Source organism: Ursus arctos, unplaced genomic scaffold, assembly GCF_023065955.2.
Source record: "Ursus arctos isolate Adak ecotype North America unplaced genomic scaffold, UrsArc2.0 scaffold_2, whole genome shotgun sequence".
Classification (NCBI taxonomy): Eukaryota; Metazoa; Chordata; class Mammalia; order Carnivora; family Ursidae; genus Ursus; species Ursus arctos.
In genome coordinates, this window is record NW_026622874.1 from 77,635,105 (window position 1) to 77,662,980 (window position 27,876).

Below are 27,876 nucleotides of genomic sequence, written 5' to 3' on the forward strand. Positions count from 1 at the left end.
AGGCAGTGTCCCAGGGCTCCCTGTTTCCAGGTCATGTGGTGGATCCCCAGCACCTGTCCTGGAGCTGGTACTCAGTAATGTCACTGAGTGCTCACGAGTGTCAGGTCAGGGTTTGGGGCTGGGGACTGAGCATGAAGTAGACCCCCAAGGCCCTTCCTCCAGGCACACAGCGTCTACTAGAGGAAGCCAGACATACCCTGGCCCCCCGATGAGACACTGCAGGCTGGCAGGGTGCTGCATGACTGTGAGAGGAGGGAGTGGGTGCAGGGAGCAGACGTGCTGGCTCCCCGCTCCCCGCTCCCCTCCACCCTAACCCGGGCCTGGCACACAGGAGCCTGCTGTGCATGTCACTGGACCAGTGTGGGCTTGTTACCGGGTGGAGCCCCTCTCTGGTGCCGCTCAGGTGCCCTGCCCCGCTCCGGCCCCCACCTGCTGCGTGGCCTTCCGCACGCGGTCACTCATGGCCTCCATGTTGCCTTGCTCTTCCTCCAGCTCCTCCTCCAGCTGCGCAATGCGGGCCTCCAGGCGGCGCTTCTCATCCTGAAGTGTGTTCCTAAGGGAAATGCAGCCACATCTGGGGCTCCAGCCTACCCCCGGCTTAGAAGATTCCCTCTCCTTGGAGGAGTGAGGCCTTAGGGTTACCCTCATTTGTAACAGGAAACTGAGGCTCAGAGAGGCCTAGAGACTTGTGCAAAGTCACACAGCTGGGAAGTGGGGAGCCAGGACTCCCATCCAGTTGCTATCAGCAGAGCCTGGCCTGGCACAAAGACCGGCTCACTCCTTTCTGTCCCCAGGTGCCCCACCCCCAACCCCACCACACTGTTCATTCAGAATGAACGAAACTGGCTACCCACTCAAATGGGGTGTGAAGACCCCTGTGAGCAGCTCGGCTGGACAGTCATTTTCAGCATTAAGATGGGAGTTCCAGAGGTTCTCCCGTGAGCTGCCATTCCCTCATTGTCTGAGCCTAGGCCCCCTCCTCCCTGCACAGCTCCATACCTTCCTGAGACACTGCTGGCCAGCTCCTCGGCCAGTTCCTCCTTCTCCAAGTCGGCCTGTTTGCGAGCCCTCTCAGCCGCGGCTAGGTCCTGGACGGTGGGGGGTGGGGAGGAAGGAAACCTGTTATCTACACGGAAGGGCTGAACCCCAGCAGTTTCCATGGCCACCCCTGAAAGCGGCTGTGCCTCCTCTGAGCTCAGGGGAGGCACTGCGTGTACATCAAATCCTCTCTGTCCCTGCACTTACTCTGGGGGTCCACCTATGTGGAATGCTGAATGAGCGAAAGAAATCTGTGGGTGCACACACCGGGGTGCTGAGGGCTCCTACCACGCTACCCCCATCTGAGGCTCTCAGCAAGAAGGCTTTACCTCCTGGAGCTGCATGAGATCTGCTTCTAAACTCTTCGCTTTCTTCTCGTTCTCTTTGGCGGTGGCAAAGATCTCATCTCTGGAGGCACGGGCGTCTTCCAGCTCCCTCTGGAAGTCCTTCATCTGAGCCTGCATGAGTCACAACAGGAAGGACAAGCTAAGATGTCCTCACTCCCCCGAGTTCTGCCCAAATTACCGTTCCGTGCCAGCCCCTAGGATTTCCCACGATTAACCACAGAGAAGTCCCCATGGCATGAGCACTGCCCACCAGCTCACAGGGCCAGGTTGCTGTTCAGGGGCACCGTTCTGGTGGGCTCAGCAGACCTAAAAGATGGTGATGTGGTCGGAGGCCCATGGCCGAATGCCTGGGAACGGTGCCTTACCCAGGGCAGGAAATAGCCCCCAAATGCTGAACGGTGGTGGGGAAAACAGCAGCTACTAGGCACCAGTGACAGGCTGCGTCCTGCTGCTGCTGACTTCCCCGACCTTGGGGAAGCCGTCGCCTCCCGCCACCTGCGCCCTGCCTCTGAGCCACCACCCACCTGCAGTTTCCGAAGCTGCTTGATGGCTTCTTCCCTGCCCTTGATGGCCGAGTCGGCCTGCAGCTCCAGGTCTTTGAGGTCCCCTTCCAGCTTCTTCTTGGCCGCGGCTGCCAGGGCACGTTGCTTTCTCTCGTCTTCCAGTTCTGTCTCGTATTCATGAAGCTGAGCAAGGAGGGGAGATGTGCGCGGCTGGGCGGACCCATCCCCCGGGGGCCCTTTCCCCGGCCTCAGCCGGCGTTCAGCCAATCCCCGGTGTGCACAGCCCCCTGCCAGGGGGGTCTGCACCTCCCCAGGTTGCAGGGGACAAAACCAAGTCCCCATCGGGCCAGGACATGGTGGGGGGAGGAAGGACACTGGCTGCCCTGCCGAGCTTCCCCCCTTTTCCGAGCTGCCCCGGATTACCTGCCTCTGGAGCTGCCTCCTCTTCTCTTCGTTCTGCTCATCACGGGCCTGGAGGTCCCGCTCAAACTGGCCTTTGAGAGCCTGCATGTTGACCTCGAGCCGCAGCTTGGCGTCTTCCGTAGCCTGCAGCTCATCCTCCAGCTCCTCCAGCTGGGTCTTCATCTCCTCCATCTGGGTTTCCAGGGCCCGCTTGGACTTCTCCAGCTCGTGCACCTTGCACATGAGAGTTGACTTCATGAAGATGGGCAGGCAACCCACACTGACAGGAAGCTCACTCAGGTCCACGAGCTGGCTTCCTGCCCCCCACAGGATGCAGGGCCAGGGGTCCAGACCAGAGCCTTCCTCTGGGGGCCCTGGACTCAGACCCCAACCCCAACCACTGTTTCCAACCAGTGTGTGGGTGACAGTTGGAGGGACGGCCTTCAGTCCCGATGATGGTTTCACATCAAAGACTATGGAGCCAGCCCCACCGCAGCCCGCCCCAGGGACTGACAAATATCGGGGAGGGTGGGTTGGTGACAGGTGAATGAGCAATGACGATGAAGAGTGACTTACGTTCTTGCCCACGTCATCCTTGGAGCTAACCAGATCCTCCATCTCGGCCTTGAGCATTTTGTTGGTCCTCTCCAGTTCCTCTTTGGCTTCCAGAGCCTCCTCGAGGGCTCGCGCCAGGGACAAGGCCTTGGTTTCCTTTTCCCTGGCTTCTGCCTCGGCCCTGTCCCTCTCATCCGCGTATTTGGAAGAGATGCTTTTCTCCTCGGCCAACAGCTGCAGCAACACAACAGAAGCCCCGGAGGTGACCCCTGGCATACCCGAAGCTCAGCTTCATTTCACTGCCTTGTGTCCTGCTAATTTCACTAGCATCTGCCTTTGGTTCTGGTCATGATCCCAGGGCGCTGGGATGGAGCCCCGCATTGGGCTCCATGCTCAATAGGGAGCCTGCTCTCCCTGCTGCTCCCCCTGCTTGTGCTGTCAAATTAAATAAATAAATAAATAAATAAATAAATAAATAAATAAATAAATGAGAGATCTCCGGAAAGAGTTAATCATAAGCTGGCTTCTGACTTCCAGGGCGACCTTGTGCCCAGTTACAACTGCTGAGTGTGTTTTGAAATCACTCATGCTGCCCATGTCGGTTAGAACACGCTGCTACTGAGGTCCAACTGACAGTTAATCCTGCCGGAGGCCAATCATTCTTTTTGGTTTTTTCATGGCCACTCGTCTCCAGCTCTCAAAAGTGCCCTAGGAGCCAGAGCAGGGACCTTCATCTCATCTGCAGAGTAGCCTATCCCACACTGACACATCCAAACCCAGACTTCTAGAAGTCAGCAAAGACAGGTAAGTAATAGGCCCCCAAACAGCACAGCTGACACAAAAGCCGTACACCACATGTGACAGGAAAGGAAAGACGGGACCTCAGGCCTCCGAACCGATAACGGAGAAGCAGAGTAGACACAGTGAAGACAGGCCGACCACACCGAGACGGAAAAGGGAAGAGCCAGCGTGTCACCCAGAAGCCGGGGCTCTGAGCCCCCACGCCTCTGGCACCGGCCCCGTACAATTCCCAGACTGATTTTTAGGATAACCCCAAGTCACTTGCAAACCGAATGATGTTTGCTAAATCTGAGCGACAGCATAATCAAAGTCAGTATTTGGGGATCTGGGCCACACAGGTGTATGCATTCGTCAGAACTCGAGAGAGTGTACCCGTAAAAATTGGTGCATTTCCGTGTAGGTAAATTTTTATCTCATGAGAAGCAAAATTCTATCTTAAACAAGACCTCTAGTTAACGCAGCATGTTGAGGTATGCAGGCGGAGGTCTGTCATCTGCTTTGAAATGCATCCAAAAGGTAAGCTAGCATTGACAAGTACAGTTCATCATTATTCATAAACATGTAAGAACGCGAGCTTGGTAAAGCGTTCAGGATCTGATGCAGGTGGTGGGCATACAGGTGTTCACTGTTTCATGCTTTCAGTGTTGCTGGGTGCTTGAAATTCTGCATGATGAAATGTTAGGGGAAAGTGGTTATCCGAAGGGTAGAAGCATGACATTACTTGGAATCTTCAGGAGGCAGTCCATAAACACTTGTTGAGTAAATAAATCTCATGCCTTATCAGGGCTAGAAGCTAAGGCATCGTCGGCGTCATGGGGCCCTCACGGTGGCGGTACCTGGGAGGCACATCTGGGCGGTGCCGCTCTTCTGCTCTGAACTAGAAGCCCTTGTGTTTCACGGTCACCCGAGGCAAGCTAGCTTTCCCGAGCTGCAGGTACACAGCCTCGCAGACCTGCCCCAGCCCGTGTCCGCACGCAGCGGACCGCCCTCCAGCCCCTACCTGATCGAACTTCTTCTGCTTCTTCTCCAGGTTGGACACCAGTTGCCGCTGGTTGTCCAAATCGACGACCAGGTCGTCCAGCTCCTGCTGAAGCCTGTTCTTGGTCTTTTCCAGTTTGTCGTAAGCAGCTGCCTTCTCTTCATACTGCTGGGTGAGGCCTTCGATCTCCTTCTGGAACTTCTTCTTGCCCTCTTCCAAGGCTTCCACGGTGCTGGCAAAGTCCTGCAGCTTCTTCTTGGAATCGGAGAGCTAAAACGGCAGGGTGCAGGGTCCTCCAGTAAGAGGAGGGCCTTTGGGTGCTTCCCCTCCCTGGCCCTACCCTGAGAAGAGACCACCTTCCACACATTGCAGAAATGTAACATCAGGGGGAGCCAGTGAGCCAAGCAAAATGGCTCCAAGTCTCCACCACAGCCCCTCAGAGCTCCTGATCTCCCCCCAGGGCTCAGTCCTGGCAAAGCAAGGACACCCAGCCAGCACCTGGATGTTCAGAGTCGAGATGTGACGCTCCAGGTTCTGCTTGGCTTCCATCTCCTCGTCCAGCTGGTCCTGCAGACTGTTCCTCTCGTCCTCCAGCTGGCGCAACTTGGTGGACACGTGGAGCTTCTGCCGGGTTTCTTCCTGAAGCAGCTCCTACGGAAGGACAGACGGAAGTCCCAGGGACCCACACACGGGAAGTTCCTACCCCAGGTCCCTCTGGATGATGTGGCCCAATACCCACCTGGGTGTCCTGGAGCTGGGACCCAAGGGACGCCACGTCCTTGGCCAGTTTTATGGCCTTCCCCTCAGCCTCGTTCAGCATCCCTGTGACACTCTCCACTTCATTCTGAGGACGCCGAGAGACTGGTTAGAACCTCCAGAACGGGATCCTTGTTAAGTAAGAGAAGCCCTGTGGTATCCACCGGTGGAGAAATACCCACGAACGATGGGGCCCAATCACGGTAGCTCCGTGGCTCCCAAGGGAAGCGTATCGCCTACAAGTTGGGATGTCTGGTTCTAAGAACCTCTTAGAGCCCCAAACTGTATTGACTGAGCCCTAATCCCACGAAATGGATCCTGGATCCTAGATCCTTGCCAAGGGTGGCAAAAAAATGAAACAGCGGGTTTGAGAGGCCAGACACAGAGCTGCTCTAGACCCGCCTGCTCCCCAATGTTGGAGAAGAGGATGCCGACGACACCTCTGCTTCCAAGGGCCCTTTTCCCACCACCCTCTTCCTCACCCCTACTCTTGGCCCTTTCATGGGCCCTTATGGCCAAAACCAGAGGTGCAGGAGCAGGTCCTTTTGGAGATTCCAGCCCACCGTCCATCCCCTTCGCACTTACAACGAGGATATAAATGATCTTGACTCTGCTCCTCTAGAATGTTGCTTATGTTAGGAGAGCAGAGTCCCTGCTCTCCCCTGCACGTGGGGAAAAAATCATATTTAATGCTTCCCTTGCCTCCCCTGTCCCAGGCTATAAGCACATTAAATATTTATCAAAGGTCTGCCTATATCCAATGAATGGAAGTCAGGCCAAACCTCTAGTCAAAGCTAGATAAGACCAAAGACAAACAGACCTTGTCATTGCTCCTCTTAAAACCTATCAATGGCTTCTCATCACTCGGAGTAAAGACGAATATACGTATAATGGGGCCTTGAAGACCCTGTGTCATCCAGGCACGACCTACCTCTCTAGTCCCACTTTGCACGTTTCCCCTTCTAGCTCAGCATTCTCGCTCTCCTTCTGTCATCTCTTATAATTTCCCGCCTACCCCTGGGCCCTTGCACATGCTTTTCCCTCTGCCTGCTAGCCTTCTACTTATCTCAGACTATACCTCCTTCTTAGGGAAGCCTTTCCAGACTCTTCCTGCAGGCCAGGCCCCTTGTTACTTACACTAACTGCATCATTTTGCATTCATTCATGGGACTAGAAATGCCTTTCCCTCCACTGGGTCAGAGTTCTATCGGGCCAGGTACCGGGTCTTTCTCACTGCTGTGTCTCAGCATTAAACATTGTGCCCGGCCCACAGCAAATGGGCCCACAGCAAATGCTTGCTGAATGAGCAGACGAAGAGAATGGAAGAGAGAGCCCATCTCTCCCTGAGGATGGCAACAAGAGGAAAGCGACTTGCTTTGCAGCAAGAGAGACTTCAGTTAGCTGCGAAGAGCGTCCTCCCACGCAGAGCTGGGATCAAGGGAGCCTGGCTGCGCCGCGCCTCACCTGCAGCTTGTGGACCTTGTCGTTGAGCTCGGCCCGGGCGCGCTCCCCGTCGCTGCACTTGGACTGCAGTTCCTGCAGCTGCACCTCCAGCTTCTTCTTCTTGTGCTCCACCTCCTGCTTGGCTTGGCTCAGGACCCGCAGCTCTCCGGCCAGGTCGGCGTTCTCCTTCTCCAGCGTCTGCTTGTTCTTGTCTAGATTGGCCTTGGCCTGGCCGAGGAAGCAGAGGCGGGGAGGCGGTACAGCTCCGGCCAGGGACAGTTAAAGATCAGAAGCTCTGCCCCTTGGGGGCATCGTCCTCTTTCCCTTTCCCTCCATCAGTCAGGAAGGTTCCAGGGAGGGGAGGGACATGGCGGGGTGGGGGACACACAGTCACTCTAAGACTTTTTGTATTCTCTTTTTTCTAAAGCTCACGGGTTGCAAAGGATCCCACGAGCTACAGCCAACCTGCGGTCATGTCCTGGTTGACCTATTCTTAGTTGCCAACATTTTAATAAAGTAATGTCATGTAAAAATCTGGATTCCAGGGGCACCTGGGTGGTTCAGTCTGTTAAGTGTCTGCCTTCGGCTCAGGTCATGACCCCAGGGTCCTGGGATCTAGTCCTGCATTGGGCTCCCTGCTCAGTGGGGAGTCTGCTTCTGCCTCTGCCTCTCTCTCTCATGAATAAATAAATAAAATCTTAAAAAAAAAAAAAAACCTTTAAAAAAAAATCTGGGTTCCAGCTTCTTTACGAAAAATCCCAGTGTCCTGTACCGTGACGGGTGATGGATACATACGCATAGCTCAAAATTCATCGAACCCGACAGTTAAAATTGGTGGGTTTTACTGCATATACCTCAGGAATTCTCACTTTTAAAAAGCAAGACAAACATACTCAGTGGGGAAAAACAGCTTTTCGCCTTAGGTCAGGAACAACATAAGGATGTCCACACCCCTTTTATTCAACTTAGTACCGGAAGGGGAAATGTACATTGTAGTTAGGATGAGCAAAATCGTATTTGCCCAACATGCATAAAGCATTGAGACAATGTCCAAGGCTGGTATTCCGATCCCACTTGAGAAGAGGACACAAACAAGGGTCCTTTTACTCATCTGGAGGGTGAGGGGGGCTCGGTCTGGCACCGCAGTTTCCAGAATGGTCCTAAGACCACCTGTATGTGGGCGGAAGATGGGGCCAGGGGATCTGCCCATTAACAAGGCCACAGAGGAAATGAAATGAAATGGAAAGCAATGGAACAGTGTGGGGCCATTATTTTCACGTGCAGGAAATTTTGAGATTCTGCGAGCAGCGGCAGTGACCTAGCTCACAGAAAGGTGCTCAGTAAAACACCTCCCGAGGAATATTCACCTAGGCTAGTCACAGGAACAAATGCCAACTCCAACACGTTTTAGGTAATGCCACCCCCACTTAGTCTAGCTTGGGGGGATATCTAGAAAGTGCTGGGATGCGGGGAAGCCATAGCACTGAGGGTGAGGGACAGAATTCAGATCTTGAGGGAAAGAATCTAGATGTTGCAAGCTACAAAGCTCACCCCTCGGAATGAAACTCAAGGAAATTCTCCCAAGGGAGAGGAAGTTCCCGGTACAAAGCATTCAGAGGAGTGCTCTTTCGCTGCCCCACATCCCATACGCCCCAAATAGCCCAGCACGGGGGGGCGGCGGGGGGAAGAGCGATTAGATCCTGTCATTCTCAAACTCTGCCAGAGAGCTGTTTCCCTCCCATCTGCAGAGAAATTATAGGATGTTGTCCATCTCAAGTTATCCTCCCAGAAGTTTTGCTAAACGGTGGCTTATCTGTGGGGGGCAGTGGATTGTAGACCCTGCCCTGGAGAGGGTATGAGGCAGGTTTACCCACTGCCTGCCTGGGTTCAAATCCCGGCTCAGGCACTAGCTGTAGGACCTTGGGTAAGTCCCTTCACCTCTAGGCACTCTGATCCTTCATGTGTTGGATGGGCTCCTCAGCACCTGTCTCACAGGCGGTTGTGAGGAGTAACTGACCTATGTACTTACTAAATGCCCTCTCGACCATTGTCATTACAGTGTCATACGGCTGGCTCTGTCTCAGCACAGACCCTGATCTGTAGTTATCGGAAGCTGTTGGCATATATGGTCACCAAAAAGCTCACCACGTACCCTCTTGAACTGCTCCAGCTGCTCGGTGAGCTCCTCCACCGCCTGGGTGTGCTTCTGCCTCATCTCCTGGACCTGGGCCTCGTGGGACCGCGTCTCCTCGTCCAGGGCCTTCTTCAACACCGTCACCTCCTGCTCCCTCTTGGCCCTGGGCGGGAAGAACACAGTGAGTGGCCGTTGCGTGGAGATAGGGCTTCACTTCAGACAGTGCTACGCACAGGAATGAGCGCTCTCCCAGGACCCCGAGCTGAGGTCTCCATCGCCAGCCCTCCCTGGCTGTGTGACCTCGGGGGAGTCACCTAACCTCTCCGGACCCGGCATTTCCTCAGCTGCAAAATGAGGAGCGTGGTTACTGCCCAGAAACTCTCAAAGCCAGCCAATAAATACGCAAAAATACTCAAAATCATGTTGAAGGAACGTTGAGTTGCAAAATGTTCCTCAAATGTTCATATTAGCTCTTATTTATTGAGCATTTATTATATGCCAGGCCCTGACCTAAGTTCTTGAATGTTACCTTTAGAGTGACCCTCAGGGGCAGATATATGAATTCTTCCAATTTACAGATGAGAAATCTAAGGCTAAGAGAGGGTAGGCAGTTTGCACATGTTGGACAACCACTGGGCGATAAGAGCCAGAACCTGGTCTGGCTCGGAGCCCATGTGCTTAAATACTGCACCGGGCTTTTCTGGATTGTGGACCAGATGGAGAGGGAGCAGGACACTGTGTTGGCTTCTACGCACAGGTAAAGGATGTGGCACAAAACCCCAGAGTGTGGGAAATCGGTCTCAGTGTTAGCTCCTGACCCAGGACGCGCTCAAATCCATCTGCATGTTTGTTGAATGAATAAGTGACCTACTTTCACTAAAGTCAGCTTTCCTTATCTAGCAGGTGAACTGTTTTTGTTGGGGTTTTTGTGGTGTGTGTGTTTGTTCTGGGGCGTTTTTTTGTTGCCGGTGTCTGCGATCCTGCAGTGAATCTTAGGACACATCCAACAAATGTTGTTTTAAAACATGGGTCACAGGACAGACACACGCTTGGGGACTGGGACCTGGAGGACTACTGACACACGCGGACACACACATGAGAAGACGGGAAGGAATACCCAAAAATGTTGACTGTGTTGGGACTAAGGGTGATGTTTTTGGTGTCTGTGTTTCTATAGCTTTCAGATTGTTCTCGAATCGAGCAGGTCCTACTACCATGACGCAAAATTAGATGAATAAGGGTCGTGCCTCGATTCCAGACGGTGACTGTGGGGCCTGAGGAGGCCTGTGATTCAGGGTGTGCCTGGGGGCTGCCGCTCCTCCACCGCCCCATCCATGCTCCCACCTGAGCTCCTGCTGGGTGGCCGTGCTGTCCAGCGTGTCCTCCAGCTCTGTCTTCAGAGCTTCCAGCTCCTCCCCCAGGTCCCGCTTCTGCTTCTCGGCCTTGTTTCTCGCCGCCCGTTCTGAGTCCAGGTCCTCCTGGAGGTCTGAGATGTGACCCTCCAGCTCCCGGATCTTCTTCAGAGCATTGTTCTTCTGAGCAATTTCATCGTCGAGCCTGCCGGGGACAGATCACCAGGATCAAGACCCCTGGGTCCCTGGCCCCTGAGATCTCACGACGTCACCAAAGATTGTTTCCTGGGAACCAGAAACTCATGCTCCATAGACATCAAGCCACGTTCCACCCACGTCCCTGAGACATGGGGGACCCCTTCTTGCTAGGTGGGACTGCTGGCAGATTAGGACTTGTCTGATGTCAAAAAACAGACTGTGGTGAGTGTGTGTGTGTGTGTGTGTGTGTGTGTGAAAGCAGAGCCTGGTCCCAGACTAGTCAGGTGCCTCGTTCACAGCAGGAGCTTAATAGATGCTCTGTGAACACTAGACAGTCCTTTCTCCTTAGCAGCTACTTGTTTTTCTTTCTTCCTTTTGCTCAAACAGTGGCTGAGGGCCTGCTCCATGCAAAGCACCAGGTGTTGCTTGGGGAGCTATTAAAACTAGGGCCCCCAGTGTGGGGGACGCGGCGACCATGGCTCAAGGTGGGGCATAAATGCACTGTCTGAATGGCCTGGAGTGCATTAGGACTTTCGTGGAAGGCAGCTCCCTCCTGACGCATGGTGGAGCTGACCTCTTGCTGTGATGGAAGGAAAGGGAGCAACATGAAAGAGGGCTCAGAGGCAAGACTCCTCAGAGCAGGGGGAGATGAGCACCTCAACCGTACAGAGCCTGGGGACGGGAGCAGTAGGAGAGAAAGCTAAAGGGTCGGGTTAGGGACAGGGCGTGCGGAGCGGGAGCCTGGCCTTCTGTGCACAAGCCAGCGAAGTCTTCCGCGAAGGTTCACAGCCCAGGGGATGCTTCTGGTCCATCACCCTAGCGCAGTCCTGCAGCACACACTGGGAGCGAAAGAGCTGGCCAGGGGACCAGTCAGAAAGTGCTGGGGCTCCGATCCCAGCTCACATTCCCTCACCTCCCCCCACGCATGGCTTCCTGCTCAGGGACACAGAGATCGCAGCAGTGTCCCTAGCTGGTGTGCGCGAAGATGCCGCCTGGAAAGAGCGTGGCACAGTGAACAGGAGAATCCCCGTGAGCTGTGGCTGCAGGATTCCCGGTGCGAGGGTTAGCGTGAACCCAGCCAGGAGAAGGGCAAACGGGATGGGGCAGGGACACGTCTCAAAGGACCAGCAGAATCTGAGGGCTACTGCAGTCTGGGGGTGGGAGGAGAGCAGAAGGAGGGGCACGAGGGTCGTCCCGGGCTCAGGCACGCAGTGCCCAGACTCCCTGGGCCACTGTAGACGAGAAGGGCCTGGACATCCAAGAGGCAGATGGGGCAGAAGTAGGGGAGATATGGAGACAGGAGGAGTTTGGAAGGAAGAGAGGGAAGTCGGTGGCATGGTTCTGGAGGTGCAAGCAGGACAGGGGAGGCACCCAGGAGCACAGAGGCCTGCCTGGAGGAGGAGGAAGACAGGGCCCACTGTGGTTCGGCAGGAGGGCACGGGGCCCACAGACCCACAGGAGCACCGGACGCGCCCCGCCAGCCAGGCTACCTGCTCAGGGCGGCCTGCAGCTCCTCCTCCTTCTTGGCCAGCTGCATCTTGAGCTCCGCGATCTGCGCCTGCAGGTCGGCTATCTGCTCGTGGAGGTCACTGGCCTCCCCCTCCAGCTTCCGCTTCAGCTTCTCCAGCTCCTGCCGGCTCTTCTCCTCCTTCTTCAGCCGCACTACGACAAAGCCAGGCACCCTTCAGCAGGTGCAAACTACAGCAAGGCGCCCAGAGGGCAAGCCTTTCTGCTGTGGCAACTCACGGACACGCACATGAACACGCGTGCACGCGCACACGCACGCGCACACACACGCGCGCGCACACACACACACACACACACACACACACGTAACTGTCACAGCCCAGACCACTCTCTTGCGGGAGGAAAATCAATGCTGATGTAAAGCACCTTATTATTATGACTGGTGTGTTGGCTGCGGGAGCCTCGAGAGGGTTGTACCTCCCCTAAAATCATCTGCCACGCTCAGATTTGCTCTCTGATTTTATTTTTCTTTTAGGTTTTATTTATTTGAGAGAGAGAGAGCATGAGCAGTGGGGAGGGGCAGAGGGAGAAGCAGATTCCCTGCTGAGCAGGGAGCCCGATGCAGGACTCGATCCCAGGACCCCGAGATCATGACCTGAGCCAAAGGCAGACGCTTAACCGACTGAGCCACCCAGGCACCCCAGCTGATTTTAAAACACCCATTTGAAACCCTCTTCGAGATAGCCAGTTTACCTTCCAGTTCTGAAATCATAGATTCGTGCTTATTTTTTAGCTTGGTAAGATTCTTGGCCTTTTCTTCCTCTTCTGCAAGATTCGTTGTCAAGTCACTAATCCTCTCTTCGAGGAGTTTTCGCTCCTTTTGGGGAAAAGAAAAAGAAATATTGGTAGGTTTTATTTTTTTTTTTTCCTCTTCTCCAGGATCTACATTTCATTTTTAGTTATTTCCAGATAAACAGTTGGAAAGAAAACCCACATGAACACCAAAGACAACCTCTAATATTAAAATATAAAGAGAAGTTCCTTAATGGTCATTCCCTAAAACCCAGCCATTTCCCATCTCATGCGACCTCTGACCCCCACACTTCATGTTCCAAGCAATCACACCCTCATCCCTGCCTACCACATGCCGGCTCTTCCCTGCCACAGGGCCTTTGCACAGATAGGACCACCTGCTGAGCTGCTCCTCCACTCCCTTTCCAACTGCTCTTCATTCTTTAGGTTTCCTCTTAAATGTCACTTCCTCCAGGAAGCCTTCCCGGAATACCTTGCTTCCATCCCCTAATGCTCTATTTTTATAATATGGTGAACACCTTCTTCAGAACCCTGATAATGAGGGCCATTAATGGTTAGGTGTTTCCTGCCTCCCTAGAGTATGAGCCCCACCAGGGCAGGACCCCCCTTCACCATGCATGCCCTGCACCCCAAACAGGGCCTGGCTCACAGTAGGTGCCAGCTGACATCTAGTTCAAAGAACTCAAGGGAGCCCAACCTCAGTGGAGCTGCTTAGTGGTTCCTGCCTTGGGTGACCTACTCATCCCAGGTGACACAGGGACTTTTCCAGTTTGGCCACTCAAAGTCCCACATTCCAGAAAGCCTTCAGTCCCAGGCAAACCAGGACCACGGTTCACCCTATTACTAACTGGAAGTGGCCTTGCGAGAATGCAGGAGAGGCCCCCAAGTCTCAGGTTCATGGCTGCCTTTGCCAACTCAGGGGTGTCTACTGGCATGGAATTTCTGAGACCTGCTCCATGGCAGCCCTGGTGCTGCTGGGACCGCTGGGGACTCCGTTCATGGGGTCCACCTGCCTCTAGATGGCAGTCAGAAGGCTGCCTCCAGCATCTTGCATTTGGCCAGAGAGGGAAAGCATCTGGAGCGCTTGGCCCCGGGGAGCCCGCCAGGTTAACGCAGACGCTGGCCCCACGCGCTCACTTTTGACAGCTTATTGTTCTGATCGTCCATGACCAGAATATCGTCCTCCAGTTTCTTGATCTTGGCCTCGGCCGTGACCTTCTCGAGCTGTAGCTTCTGCCTCGCAGCTTCCTCCTCCTCCAGCTGCTCTTCCAGGTCCTTTTTTGGGGAGGGAAAGAATCACAAACCTCGCTCACAACAGGGACCCTCTCTCGCAGCTTGGGGGGTTGACTTACGTGGAGTCTGGGCCTCACGGAACCCACCCCACCACCATGCACTGTGGTCTCCTTTTACTGGAAATAAAAGCTTTGGGAAACCACTGGCTTCGTGAAGCCTCAGTCTTTCCATCTGTCAAACGGGGATAGTAGATACTGTGTGGTTTCAAAACGTGCCCACCAATTCTCTGGTAGTCTTCCCTTCAGGAGGTGGAGGCTAATTCCTCTCCCCATCAGTGTGGGCTGGATTTAGGATGCTCTTCTAACAAATAAACCAGGAGGAAGCGATGGGGCGGGATGTCCGAGATTAGGCTGTAAGAGGCACCGTGGCCTCCTCCCCTGTTCCCTCTCTCCATTCGTTCCTCCTGGGGGAAGCCAGCCGCCATGTAGCTCTAAGGAGAAGCCCCCCACCCCACCCCCGCCGCTCCAGCGAGTTGCTGAGGCCTCTTGACCACAGCCACGGGAGCAAGCCACGGGAGCAAGCCACGTGGACACGGGTCCTCCAGCCCTGGGCTCACATCCCGACTGCAACCTCAGGACAGACTCTCAGCCAGAACCTCCAGGCGACCCCACGACACGCTGATTTGTTGTTCCTAGCTGCTAAGTTCCGGGGGTGTTTTGTCCTGCAACCCCAGCTCACTAATACAATTAACCCTCTCACGGGGTTGCTAGGAGAGAAAAGGTGTTCGCTCGCACACGGAGGGCAGGGCAGGAGAACAGAGCGGGCCCTCCAGGAGACCGCTCTGGCTACGTGGCCCTGCCTGCGCAGATGGCCCATTATCTCCAAGCCCTAGTCCCCCGCGGGGACATACATGACCACACGCACCTCCCAGGCCTGCAGGGAGGGTCGAACGATAAGCCACCCTCCAAGGGTAGCAGCCCCTGCAGGCCCTTACCAGCATCTGCTGGGCCATCTTCTTCTTCTCGGCCTGCAGCTGCTGGCCGCGGTCTTCCTCCTCCTCCAGGCGGGCCTCCATCTCATGCAGGATCTCCTCCAGCTCCTGTTTCTTCGCCGCCAGCCGGACCCGCATCTCCTCGGCCTCAGCATACAGCTCTGTCTCGGCCTGCAGCTGCTCCTGAAGCAGGTTCTTCTCCTCGGCCAGCTGCACGCGGGGAGCAGGGGGCGGCCGGTGAGCCCCGCGGGGACACACCCGCCCGCCCTCCCTCCGCAGCCCCGCCGCGCACGCCCGGGCAGCTACCTGCGAGTGTTTCTGCTCCAGCTCCTTGAGCTCGCTCTCGGCCTTCTGCTGCCGCTCCTTGGTCTTCTGCAGCTCATCCTCCTTGGCCTGCATCTCCTCCTCCTGCCGTGTCACCTGCAGCAGGGGCTTCACCTGCACACACGCCAACAGATGTCATTGGCTCTCATGGCACAAGGCAGGTGTAAGCTCTCCTACTCGCTCAGATCAGCGGTTCTCAACCAGGGACGGTTTATGCCATCCCACACCCCCGAGGGCACGCTTGGGGATTTCTGGGGACAGTTTGGGCCGGATGCTACCAACACGGAGTGGGTACGGGCCGGGGACGCCGTTGCAGATTCTAGAACGCACAGGGGAGCCCCCGCAAGACGGGATTATCCATCCCAAAACACCAACAGCACCGAGGTTGAGAAATCATACACTAGAGCAACCGGAAAGGTGCACGGTGTGAAGGAAGACGTCTCTCCTCCTCCCATTTAGTCCCTTCCCAGAGAATTACTGCTGACCAAGGGCCATATTTCATTCCAAGGAGAAAAGAAATCTCCCACGTTCTCCCTCCCCATCAAGGTCAATGCGCACGTTGTTGGCATTTCCCGCCAGTCTGTTCTCCTGTATGTTTAAAAAATACACCCGAGATCACGCTGTCCGATTTTCTATGCCACACCGTTACTTAAAACTACAGGAGGATTATGCCCCCATGCCGCTCTGTCAGCCTTACACCTTTGTTTCTTGATAGCTGCCATTTTTGTGGCACAGGATGGGTGAGAGGGGACATCCCTGTCTTACTCCTGGCTTTAGGGGAAAAGCTCTCAGTTTTGTCCCCGTTAAGGATGACGTTAGCCGTGGGTTTTCTAGAGCAGGCCTTTATTATGTGGGGGTAGGTTCCCTCTCCACCTCCCTCGTCGAGGGTTTTTGGATAGCCGTCATTTTTAAGAGTTGCAAAGCATCCCACTGATGGTTGAGTCTGGTGGGGGCTGGGTGCTGACATTTTGCTCCTGTAAATAAGATGCACGACAAATGCCCCTGATTCCTGATTTCCAGAGAATCATGGTGCTTGACGAAAAAGCCAGTTGCCCAGAAGCCAGACCATCTGACTCCGTTGATGCAACGTTCTGGGAACGGCAACATCACAGAAAGGGAGGACGGATCGGCTATGCCGGGGAGGTGGGCGTGGCCAGAAAGGAGCAACCTGAGGGGTCCCTGTGGAAATGCTCTGGATCTGAGTCAGGGTGATCGATAACCCATGTGCCGAAGAAGGTGGGGTGGGGTGGCTTCTGGGGCCCGGAGGACTGGGGACAGGGGAGCTCTGATTCTGAGCCCCCGAGTGCACCCGGGCCGGCAACCAAATGCGGTCCCACAGTGGGAGTGTCTGGAGCACAGAGCCCGGGCGGAGGGTCCCCACGGGTGCGGGGCCCGCGACACCCACCTTGGTGAAAAGTCTCCACCACTGCCAGTTCCGCAGCTTGAGGTAGGCCGCGCAGTTCCTCTGAATCACCTTCATGGCCGTCAGCTGTTGCTGCCGCTTGGCGAAGGCCCTGGGGCGGGGGAGGGGGTGCCGTGAGAACCCCCTCCCGGGGGGGGGGGGGGAGCCAGCCCCTATCTCCACGCAGTCGTCTTCAGCATCCCGAAAGCAAGACGCGCCTGTCCGGCGTGTGATGTTGTGACTCGCGCAGGGACGTCCCCCCTGCCCCCCCAGTTCTCTCCAGCCAAGATTCTTCAGGAAACTCTAAAACTCCTTCTTCAGGAAGCACATGCGTACTGTCTGGGCAATGACTGCTTCAATCATCCGAAGGCCAGAGCCTTTCTCGGTGAGCAACGAAAACGCCCTGGACTCAGAGCCGTGGTCCAAACAACACCTAGGAAGTCAATCCACGCTACACCATTCCTAAGGGGGATCCTACATGTCTCCAGCTGGGCTGCATCTTCCCCAAAGCTCAGGGTCTGACAAACCTAGTCTCTCCTCAGGTGTATTTTCGAAATCTCCAATCTGACTCAGAACCAGAACTCTTTGGGTTTAAGGGCCGATGGGTTTGCCAAATCACCGCCAAGGGTGCTGAAAGGATTCTCTTTCTTCTGCTCAGCGGCCATCCTGGAACATGGGTGAACTTGAAGAAGGACGCCGCTCCAGTTAGTGGAGACGGGAGGGGGCATCGGAGAATTTAGTTATGGAATTTAACACTTAGATCAGTCCCTGGACTACAAAGAGCCCCCCCCCCCCCCCGCCGCCCCGTTTTGGCCTTCACCATCTTGGTTCTGGCCTCCACCATCTTGTTCTGGCCTTCACTATCTTGGGGCCACTTGGCAATGAATGAGCTTACTGCAATGAGGGCTCTGCAGACAAGAGCGCGGTCCACACCTCACGGTAACACATGCCCCGGACAGAGAGCCACTCCGTCAGCCCCCTGCAGTCCTCTTTGGGGTGTGACTTCCCACAAGGAGCCCCATCCCTCGTGCAGACCTCAGGCCTCACAAAACATAAGGGGCATCCGATCTTCCAAGACCCCGCCTTTGGAATTCCTTTTGAACACAGGGATACAAATACAGCCAAATCCTCTTTCCTCCAAACCTGACCATATTCTCACACTTCTGAAATGACACCTGGCCCTGTTCTTAACCCTCTTCACGCCCTTCACTGACTCCTCACAAACAACCCCACAGGGCAGGAATGAGCACCCTCATTCTCAAGTGGAGAGATCGGGGCCTCAAGGAAAGAGTGAAACTTGCCCAAGTTCACCAGCAAGTAAGTGGGGGTGGTAGGACGAGAGCACTTATAACTAGGGCGCATCCCTACAGTGGGAGCGTTTTTGCTTCTGCAAGAAGCAGCCGCGGCAGGTGGCTTCTTAGAAGCAAGAAACCAGAATATGAGGCCGCAGAGCGCCCCGAGCAGTGTAGGTTTCTGGGCCGTTTGCAGGGAGGCGACGGCACTCGGAGCCTTACTTCCTGGCCAGGTAGCCGCGACACATGGCCTGGAAAGCCATGATGACGTCCGTGATCTTCAAGTCCCGTTCCTCCTCCAGGTGTGCCAGGACCCCCGTCCGGAAGAAGATTTTGCTCTGGCCAATTCTGTACAAGTTGGGGTCGAGTTCCAGGGCTTTGATCTGCAGAAGGAAGGGGGGACAGGTGCTCTTGTTCTCAGCTGTGACATGTGTCCGTGAGGCGTGTTTAAGGAAGGTCCCATCCCAACAAGCTCCTGGCAGTGCCCCCAGGGACTGGGGGGGGAGTTGCAGTCAGATCCCTGGGGAGGGGCTGGGGCAGGGCTCACCATGAGAATGCAGGCCTGCTTCCCATCCATGAAGCCTTTGGGAATGGCGTTGGCAGCCAGGATCTCGTAGCTGGAGACACGGGGCAGATGCCAGTGATCAAACACCTCTCCAGCGTCCTTCTGTCCCTCCTCCTGAGCTGGTGCACCCCCCTCTCCAGCGTCCTGCCATCCCTCCATATGGCCTGGCTCACCCCCCCGCCCACCCCAACCCCCATGTGTGGCCCCAGCAAGCTCACCGTTGGCGGAACTCCTGGAAGACGATCCTGTTGGGGAAGCCCTGACGGCAGATGCGAATGCCTTCCAGCACCCCGTTGCAGCGCAGCTGCTCCAGCACCAGAAAGGCGTCCAGCTTGCCAGACTGCAAGGGCAGAGAGGCCCATGGACCAGGGGGGCTGGGACTCAGGGAGCAGCAAGCCCCAAATCTCAGGCCTGGGTGACCCACCTTGTCAGGCCACCGAGGTTGACAGAGGCACCAGGTGAGGTCTCAGCTGAGGGTACAGGTGCCACCTCTCTTGTACTCAGTGACACCAGCATCACCTGGCTAGAAGCTGGGGCTTCCTCCCCATCACCTCTCCTTCCCTCACCTCTTCTCCATCAATGGTTCTACAGCAGCTACTTCCAGGTAACTCCCAACGGACGTACTGCTGTCCACTGCCATCCACCCGCCATCAACACCCCCTACCTGCTTCCCTCTGCAACCTCCCATTCTGTTTCCATAACATCAGTCTGATCATGGCATACCCCTGCTTTTAAAAGCCCCCAATGCCTCCTCTGGTCAACCCACGAGAAGTGCCACAACCCAGCTCCTGCCAAGTGATTCAACCCCATCTCTCCCAATCCCTGCCTCACACCATCACATGCCAACGTGAAATGACCTAGTGTTTCACTGCCTAGACCTTTCATCTCTCAGCTCACATCTTTGGTAGGTCCCATTGCCTAGGATGCCTTCCACTTCACCAAGTTGATACCTACAGGCTCCCAAGGCAGCATTCTCGGAGCCCCGAGGCTGGAGTGGGAACCCCAGCTGCACGGTGTTCTCATAATTGACCACACTACATCGTGCATAGCAGCTTGTGTATTTCTCTCCCCCACCGGCTCTCCCGGGGTGAGCATTACTGACATCTTGGGCTGGATGAGTCTCTGCTTTTCCCTCCGTGAGGGCTGCCCTGTGTGCCACAGGGTGTTTAGCAGCATCCCCGGCTTCTACACACTGGATGCAAACAGCAGGTTCCTCCCAGTTATGACAGCTAACAAAGTCTGCAGACATGGCCATGTGTCCCGGGGGAGGGGCACCACTGCCCCAGCTGAGCACCCTGCCCTAGAACTGTAAGGACCCTGCAGGCAAGGACCACAGTTTGTCCAGCCTGTATCGTCAGCACCTGGCACAGGTGCAGCGCAGTAAATCTTGACTGGGATGATGAACGCATGAGTGACTGTACGCCCTGGATGGAAACTCCAGGGCTGAAAGTCCCTTCCGTCCCCTCACCTTCCTTTGCCTCCAGGATGGGGAATAGGTACCCAACTCAGACAACCTTCCACCCGCGTCAGATGGAGCCATGGGGTACGGACTCAGGCTTTCCTCCTGCCCCTCTCCCCTGGTCTGCCTCTCCCTTTCCCAAAGCCCCTAGGGTGCCCCCAGGGAGGACATCCTGACCCCCAAGGAGCCAGCCAGCAGCCTCACCCTCTTCTCGTGGTTGGGGATGATGCAGCGCACGAAGTTGGGTGTGGTGTTGCGCAGTGTGGTCATCAGCTTCCCCAGCTGCTCTTTGTAGAGCTGCCCCACCGTGCGGAACATGCCCTTCTTGGTCTTGGAGGCGCTGGGCAGCGAGCTCTCCGTCATCTTGGCCATCTGGTCCAGGCCCACGATGCGGTCCACTGTGGGGCACGTTAATGTTGGTGTCAGCCTCTGGCCCACCCAGGGGCCCGCCACCTCCACGACAGGCCAGATGACCAGGGCCAGAGGGTGGAGACCCTAAGTCCTCTGCTCTTCTCTGGTGGGAACTGCCCTCCCCCATTCTCTTCCACAGGGGACCAACACCTTTCCTCCAGCAATAGGTAGGGGGAGGGGTGCAAAGGATTGCTTTCCAGGTATTGTCTATTTGGGAACTCTGAAAGCCCCTGAGTGACAAAAAGAACAAATTCTCTCTTATGCTGTCACAGAGACCTGGAAATAAATCCCACTCTTGCCACTGTGTTGGCCTGGTGCCACTTTGTGCCTGTTTCTCCTTCTACAAAATGGGGGTAACAACACATCTACTTCATAGGGCAGGAAGAAGCAAATAAGGCTTACCCTTCCTGCCTGCCTTTGGTCCTTTATCTACCAACAAGTATTTATTAAGAGCCTACTGTGTGCCAGGCCCTACGGATACAACCATGAACAAAACAAAGACCATGTGTCTCCACACACACCCCCAGCTCATATTCTATGGATATTCTAGTGGAAAGAGACCAGCAATGATGACATATGTAAGTGTACAATATTCCGAGGGGTAAGGCGTGCTTGGAAGGATAAAGCAGGGTAACGGGGGAGAGAAAGAGCAATGGGGGTGATCTCTCCTATAAGTTGAATCGGTGATCAGGTAGATATTCGGAGAAATAATATTCAGGGCAGAAGGTATTAGCAAACACTCCAAGACAGGAATCTGGCACATTAATAGGTACTCAACAAGGAAGGTGGTGGTGTTATTGGTGGTGGTGGTGGCACAATCACCAAGGTTCTTTTTCTTTCGGAACAGAATGAGAGACTCCCACCATCCCAGGGGATGTTGCACATGCCAAGCCCAAACCACTGGCATTGCTGTGAATTTCCCTCAAGGTGCTGCTTTGGCTGTACCCCACAAATTTTGGTAAATTGTGTTTTCATTTTTATTTAGTTCAAAATATTTTAAAATTTCACTTGAGAAAATTAAATAACACACCAAGACACTTCTAAATAACACATGGGCCAAGGGCCAAAGAAGACGTTTCTTTGGCCCATGTGCCATTTAGAAGTGTGTTGCGTAACCTCCATGTATTTTGGGATTTTCCAGCTATCCTTCTGTTATTGATTTCTAGCTTAATTCCACGATGGTCCAAGACCAGAAATTGTATGCTTTCTATTCTTTTAGATTCATTAAGGTGTGTTTTATGGCCCAGAATGTGGTCTAGCTTGGTGGAATTTCCATGTGAGCTTGAGAAGAACATGCATTCTGCTGTTGCTGGGTGAAGTAGTCTGTAGATGACAGTTCCATCAGATTGGCTGATGGTGGTTCAGCTCAACTCCACTGGCATTAGGATGCCCTGTTTCAGCTCCTTGTACTCAATTAGGCCCCATGGAACAATGTCTTTGCTATTCCCTGGGCTCCTTGAGGGAAGGGCCTTGCTGAAACGGTCACAAATCCCAGGCTGAGATGCCATTACCCCATCCCAGGGCCTGGGACATGGTGAGCACCCAGTAAATGTTGGCACAACAGAACCTCTCCTCCAGCATTTTCTACCGTGCTTAAAACAAGGGTGTTCAGGATAAGCCCAAGGCCCACAGGCCCCGTCACAAGGACACAATCTGCTGCAGGCACGGAGGTCCAGGAACAAAAGCGGAAAACCCCACCACCCCTAACAGTCGTCATGGAAGCAGCCATGTACTGAGGGACTGCAGGGGCTAAGCACTTCACATGGATTATCTCTTCGCTGGTTCTCAGAGGGAACACAAGTGTGGTCCCCAGAGCAGCAATAGCACCCCCTAGGAATTTGTAGGAAATGCAATTCTCAGGTCCCTCCTGGACCTGTTGAATCAGAACCTCTTGGGGGGGGGGGATGGCCCAGCTCTCTGAGTTTTGACAAGTCCCCCCAGGAGATCCTGATGCATGCTCAAGATTGAGCCCTGGTCTAATTCTACCCTCACAATAATCCTAGGAGAGGTGGGGTCTTAGTAAGAGTTTTACTAAGGAGGACACTCAAGCTTAATGATGTCAAGAGACTCGTCCAAGATGACACAGCTAGTGTGTGGCAGAGACGAGATCACAGTCAAGTCTTTACGACTCCAGATGGGAAGTCACCACACCTCCTGCACTGTTTTCTCTGTTACTGCCTGCACCCTGACTTAGGACCTTCTCCCTGGGGTCCGGGTGTGGGACTGAGGGGTCAGGGGTCACCACTCCAGAAGTGGCTGAACGTGTCAAGAGTCATCACTAGCACCTGCACACCCTGCCCTCTCCCCACCCCCACGCAGCCCCCCCCCCCCCGGGAGCAGGTGTGCAAACGGAGGCAGATGGAAGGAGGCAGAGCACTGCGTATCCTGTCCCCCAGCTCCAGCCGGCAGCCCTTACCGTCCTTCCACAGGTCGGCCACGAACTTGTCCGAGGACGCATTGAGGAGGGAAGTCACGTTGTCATTCAGCGGGTCCATGTTCTTGGTCAGCCAGGCGCTGGCATTATAGTCCACCTGCCCAGGATCACCCCACCGGTCAGGCGCCCCTGCCTCCGTTACAAATGACAGCTAGGGCCCAAGGCCTCCCATTTCCCTCCCGGATCTCCCCAGGTGGGAGAGGAGATGGCATTAGCAGCCACAGCGATGGGAATCCTCAAACCCCAGGAAGAGACCGACAGATCAGTACTTTAAAGGGCCCTGTGCACGGTGGGGCATCAGCCAACGGCACCCCTTGTTGACTCTATCCTCGCTTCTCTCAGCTTCCGGCAGCCTCCCCTCTGCAGAGCCCAGGAGGACCGCTGTGAGTTCCACCAGGTGGAGAGCTTTGCTGATGGCCAAGCCCCTCCCTCCCACCTGAAGCTCCCCTCTCAAGCAGAGAGGCCTTGGGCACAATCACATGACATTGGAGGACCTCATTTCCCCTCTCTGAGGAGTGTAATTGTTGAGTCTCGGAGAGGCCGATATATGGATATACAGAAAAAGGACCGATAAAGCTTTTTCAATTCCTGACTTGACCCCGGACAGTAGCCAAAGCCTTCATTTTATGATTGTGACCCTGAAACGGAAGGAACTTGTAAAATAGCTTTGGGGGGGTTATTATGGGATGCGGGTTTGTATGGTGGTCACCAGGCCTCATCGGAGAGGGGACTGAAAAAAGCCACTTGGAAAGCGGGAAAGAGGAAAGTGTTACTCATGTGCTTATGGGAACGCACACTCCCTGGAGTTTGGGTAGGAGTTGGCAAACTCTTTTTGGTAAAAGGCCCAGATAGTAAATATTTTCAGCTCTGCAGGGCACCACATCTCTGTCACATCGTTGGGTCACAAGCAGCCAAAGACATTATGTAAACACAGGAGCCCTGCGCCCATAGAACTGTATTTACAGAAACACGCGGTGGGTCAGATGTGGCCCCGGACAACGCCCGGTACAGGACATTGCCTGTTTGCCTGAGGCTGGAGGGGGGCAGTGCTGGAGAGACAATAAAATACTCAGATCTGCAAGCCAGGCCAAGCTGCATCTCTTCTACTTTATCCAGAACCCTCGGGAGCCATAGGGGGAGCTCCTATGTATTTACAGTTCTCACCTGACGGTTATCATTATCATGCAGAAGAAGGGGGAGGAGGAGGAGGGAGGGAGGAAGAGGAGGAGGAGGAAGAAAGAGGACGAAGAGGACAAGCAGAAGGAAGAAGACAACCGTCACGTATCCCTGGACAGCACAGGCTGGCAGTGGTGAGCGCAAGTCTGTGATAAGGGAGAGGTTTGTTGGACCCAAAGGTGTGTTTATCGGTCGTCCCATCCCAGTTGGCCCTTCCTGTTGGGTTTAAATTGTAGCAGGAAGGATTCAGCATCTATACAGGAATTGCCTGGTCACCCTGGTTGGAATATATATATTGGAATATATATGTGTGTATATATATATATATATAAAAAATATATATATAAAATATATATATATAATATATATATATATATATGTGTATATATACACATATATATATACACACACACACACACACATTGGTTATATCTATTGGTCTCCCTTACAGATGCTCAGACCATACATAGGAGGCCTTGCTTTGATTTGATTTACAACACATGCCTTTGGGCTCTGCCATTCCCAAACTCCTGCTCTGAGCACCCCCCGTGGACAGAGAGCGAGCCCTGGGGCCCACGGCTGGTACCTTCCCGGCGTAGTGGATGATGGAGAACTCCGTTTTGTCCTTGAGCTGCTTGGGCTTCTGAAACTTGGGGTGCTGGCCCTGCTCCGTGCATAGCTTCTCCACGAAGGACTTGTCTGTAGCTTTGGGGAACCAGCACTCCTCGTCCAGCAGGGCCAGCACCCCGGGAGGGTTGTTCTGTGGGACACCGGAAGGCAGGGTCATAGCTAGGGTGGCCCAAGCCTCGGGCTTGTCAGAAAGAGCTGGCCACCGAAACATACTGTAGGGAGCCCCCCTGGCTCTGTCACCTCTTCTGTCTACATAGAGAGATGGATTTATGTCTTCTAGGCCCACGGATCTATCCCCAAATTAGCCCGACGGGCGGGCACCCACAGAACCTGTTTGCTGCTGCCCCCTAGTGGACAGAACACACTGACCAGCCCAAAGATCTCACACTTGAATTTGTTGCTTTACATATAAATTCATCCAGGGTTCCTTTGACCAAAGCCCTTCTCTGTGGCCCAGACAGGCTAAGCCCAGGTGCCAGGAACATGGCCAAATTTACACACATGCCATTTACTCTGCTTAAATGGTCTTCATGTTTTAGACTCAGATCAGGGAAGTATTTCTTTTCTTTTCTTTCTTTCTTTTATTTTTTATGTAAGCTCTACACCCCACGTAGGGCTCGAACTCAGGACCCCGAGATCGAGGCACATGCTCCTTCGACTGAGCCAGCCAGGCGCCCTGAGAAGTACGTCTTCACTCCTCTGTCCAAAGCAGGCCTCCCTCAGCCGTTCTCCGCATGGGCCTCACGAGAGGTTTTAGTTGATTTGTTTGTCTGGTTTCACCATCTGCTCCCTTGGGAGGGCAGGGACTAGGTCCACCCCGTCCATAGTTACATCCCCAGCCCCTCAAGAGGGGCCCGGCACACAGTAGGTGCTCAGTAAACACTCAACAATCATCGCTTGTACACCTACTGTGGGCGTGGTTCTAGGAGTCAGGGACACATCAGTGAGCAAAACAAAGACCCTTGCCTTGGGGATGAATGAGAGAGAGGGGAAGAGAGGGGAGGGGAGGGAAGAGAGGGAGGGTAAGGAATGGATGGGAAGGGAGGGGAGGGGATGGAGGAGAGAGGAGGGAGGGGAGGGAATGGAGGGGAGAGAAGGGATGGTAGGGAATGGAGGGGAGAGGAGGGAATGAAGGAGAGAGGAGGAAGGGGAGGGAATGGAGGGGAGAGGAGGGAGGGGAGAGGAGGAATGGGAGGGGAGAGGAGGGAGGGGAGGGGAGAGGAGGGAGGGGAAGCAAGGGAGAGAGCAATAAAAGAAGAAAACACCCTTGAGAATAAAATGTGGGTTAAGGGACAGTGGGATCGAGGGGCGCCTGGGTGGCTCAGTCATTAAGCGTCTGCCTTCGGCTTGGGGCATGATCCCGGTGGTCTGGGATTGAGCCCCACATCAGACTCCTCTGCTGGGAGCCTGCTTCTTCCTCTCCCACTCCCCCTGCTTGTGTTCCCTCTCTCGCTGGCTGTCTCTCTCTCTGCCAAATAAATAAATAAAATCTTAAAAAAAAAAAAAAGGGACAGTAGGATCGAGCTTACAAGGACCCGGGGGCGGGGGAAGCCGGGCACCCGTGGGGCGAGGGCGGGGTCCGTGTGCAGCCAAAGGAGGCCTCACACGCATGCGAGTGTGGGGGGGCCCTCACCGGGCGCTCGATGAGCTCGATGCAGGGCTGCAGGTCGAGGCCGAAGTCGATGAAGTTCCACTCGATGCCCTCGCGCTGGTACTCCTCCTGCTCCAGGATGAACATGGTGTGGTTGAAGAGCTGCTGCAGCTTCTCGTTGGTGTAGTTGATGCACAGCTGCTCGAATGAGTTCACCTGCGTGCACGACAGCGGGGGGGCCCGGTGAGCAGCTCGGTCGGAGGACAGGGCGCCCAGGGAAGCTCTGCCCCAAGAGCGCACCCTGGCTGGCACCCTTGCCACAAGAGCCCATCTGCCATTTTGGAGCCCAGAGGGCTGAGCCCCAGCAAAGGCTGCCGAGAGCTCATGGGGCTGGCTCTTTGCACAGCACAGGGTCCCCACACACGTTGTTTTGAGGGTGCTTCTCTCCTGCCCCTGCACAGAGATTTATGGGTGGTAGAACAACTGTGTAAGGTCCTTCATCACCCCCACTGCACAGATGTGGACGCTGAAACTCAGAGAGAGAGTGATTCTCTAGTACATACGTCTCAGACTACCTGTCCATCTCCAGACCTTCCCTCTCACTGAGAATGCCCCTCCAGTCTGTGGGGGTGGGATCCAGTGGCCATGTTCCCATTACATGAAGTATAGGAAGACCCTGAAAACAGGGCCTGACCCAACTCAGGTGAGTAAGAGCCAGTGAGACTCAACTGCAAGATTTTGGTTGGAACTGTTGGGAACGGTTGGAACTGTTCAGAACTTCCAAGGTTGCTGAGAGCCATCTAGAGCTGTGGCAGCCATCTTGCCACCATGAGGGGAAAACCAGCTTGAGAACAGAACCAACGTGGAGGACGGGAAAGAGAGAGATGGAAGAGATCAGGTCTTGCCTGTTGGACCCAGCTGTAGCTCCGGCCTTCTCAGTTTCACAAATGAATACATTTCCTACACCCTCAAGGGTGTAACCTTAGCTAGACAACCTTCCACTCTAAGTAGTTATCTGCCTGCCCTTCTCTGAAATAATGACTTCTCCAGAGGGAAACTTCATCCCAGAGAGCCAAGACCATGGCTGTCATGATCCCACCAAGCTGTACCTCAAAGATCTCAAATCCAGCAATGTCCAGGATCCCCAAAAACGAAGCCCCTTGCCGGTGAGTCTTGTCTAGGGCTTTGTTCACACGGCTGAGTATCCAGCGGAAAAGGCGTTCATAGGTGGCCTTGGCCAGAGCCTCTACGGCAAAGTCTGCCTGTGGGGGCAAGTGAGGGAACATGGTCATCCCCGATGGGCCCCATTTTCAGATAAGCCTGGCCAGCAGCTCAGATTTTTATTCCCCTCCTACCCATAATCAGTCCTTTAAAAATAAACAAAAAAGGAAATTATGCCATCTCTACACCCAGTAGAAAAGTGGCAGTAAGGAATAGAGTAGTCAGACCTAAGGAATGACTGTGTGGACAATAAAACACTTCCTGTCAGAGGGACCTGGAACAGAGGAGAGCCTGTTCCATCACAGGGACCACTTAGAAGTGGTCAGTTCTGCCTCTAGAAAGGGTACACAGTCATTTTC

At 54.6% G+C, this 27,876-nt stretch overlaps 1 protein-coding gene across 4 annotated transcripts in view; it reads right to left on the reverse strand.

Annotated features, from left to right (window-relative positions):
* Positions 1 to 27,876, reverse strand: part of MYH11 (myosin heavy chain 11) — a 113,599-nt gene that overhangs the window by 8,942 nt on the left and 76,781 nt on the right. For all 4 annotated transcript variants that reach the window (XM_026520264.4, XM_026520263.4, XM_026520265.4 and 1 more), the window contains 26 exons: positions 27,406 to 27,558; positions 26,339 to 26,512; positions 24,662 to 24,835; positions 22,882 to 22,996; positions 20,259 to 20,452; positions 18,814 to 18,935; positions 18,578 to 18,647; positions 18,253 to 18,413; positions 16,742 to 16,850; positions 15,319 to 15,450; positions 15,016 to 15,222; positions 13,926 to 14,063; positions 12,729 to 12,852; positions 11,999 to 12,170; positions 10,303 to 10,515; positions 8,977 to 9,121; positions 6,846 to 7,052; positions 5,365 to 5,469; positions 5,124 to 5,276; positions 4,647 to 4,895; positions 2,867 to 3,079; positions 2,312 to 2,524; positions 1,910 to 2,071; positions 1,368 to 1,496; positions 1,000 to 1,088; positions 430 to 553 (listed from right to left, as the gene is read on the reverse strand). In XM_026520264.4, the coding sequence (XP_026376049.1) occupies positions 430 to 553; positions 1,000 to 1,088; positions 1,368 to 1,496; positions 1,910 to 2,071; positions 2,312 to 2,524; positions 2,867 to 3,079; positions 4,647 to 4,895; positions 5,124 to 5,276; positions 5,365 to 5,469; positions 6,846 to 7,052; positions 8,977 to 9,121; positions 10,303 to 10,515; positions 11,999 to 12,170; positions 12,729 to 12,852; positions 13,926 to 14,063; positions 15,016 to 15,222; positions 15,319 to 15,450; positions 16,742 to 16,850; positions 18,253 to 18,413; positions 18,578 to 18,647; positions 18,814 to 18,935; positions 20,259 to 20,452; positions 22,882 to 22,996; positions 24,662 to 24,835; positions 26,339 to 26,512; positions 27,406 to 27,558 (4,047 nt within the window). The remainder of the gene's footprint in view (positions 1 to 429; positions 554 to 999; positions 1,089 to 1,367; positions 1,497 to 1,909; positions 2,072 to 2,311; positions 2,525 to 2,866; positions 3,080 to 4,646; positions 4,896 to 5,123; positions 5,277 to 5,364; positions 5,470 to 6,845; positions 7,053 to 8,976; positions 9,122 to 10,302; positions 10,516 to 11,998; positions 12,171 to 12,728; positions 12,853 to 13,925; positions 14,064 to 15,015; positions 15,223 to 15,318; positions 15,451 to 16,741; positions 16,851 to 18,252; positions 18,414 to 18,577; positions 18,648 to 18,813; positions 18,936 to 20,258; positions 20,453 to 22,881; positions 22,997 to 24,661; positions 24,836 to 26,338; positions 26,513 to 27,405; positions 27,559 to 27,876) is intronic.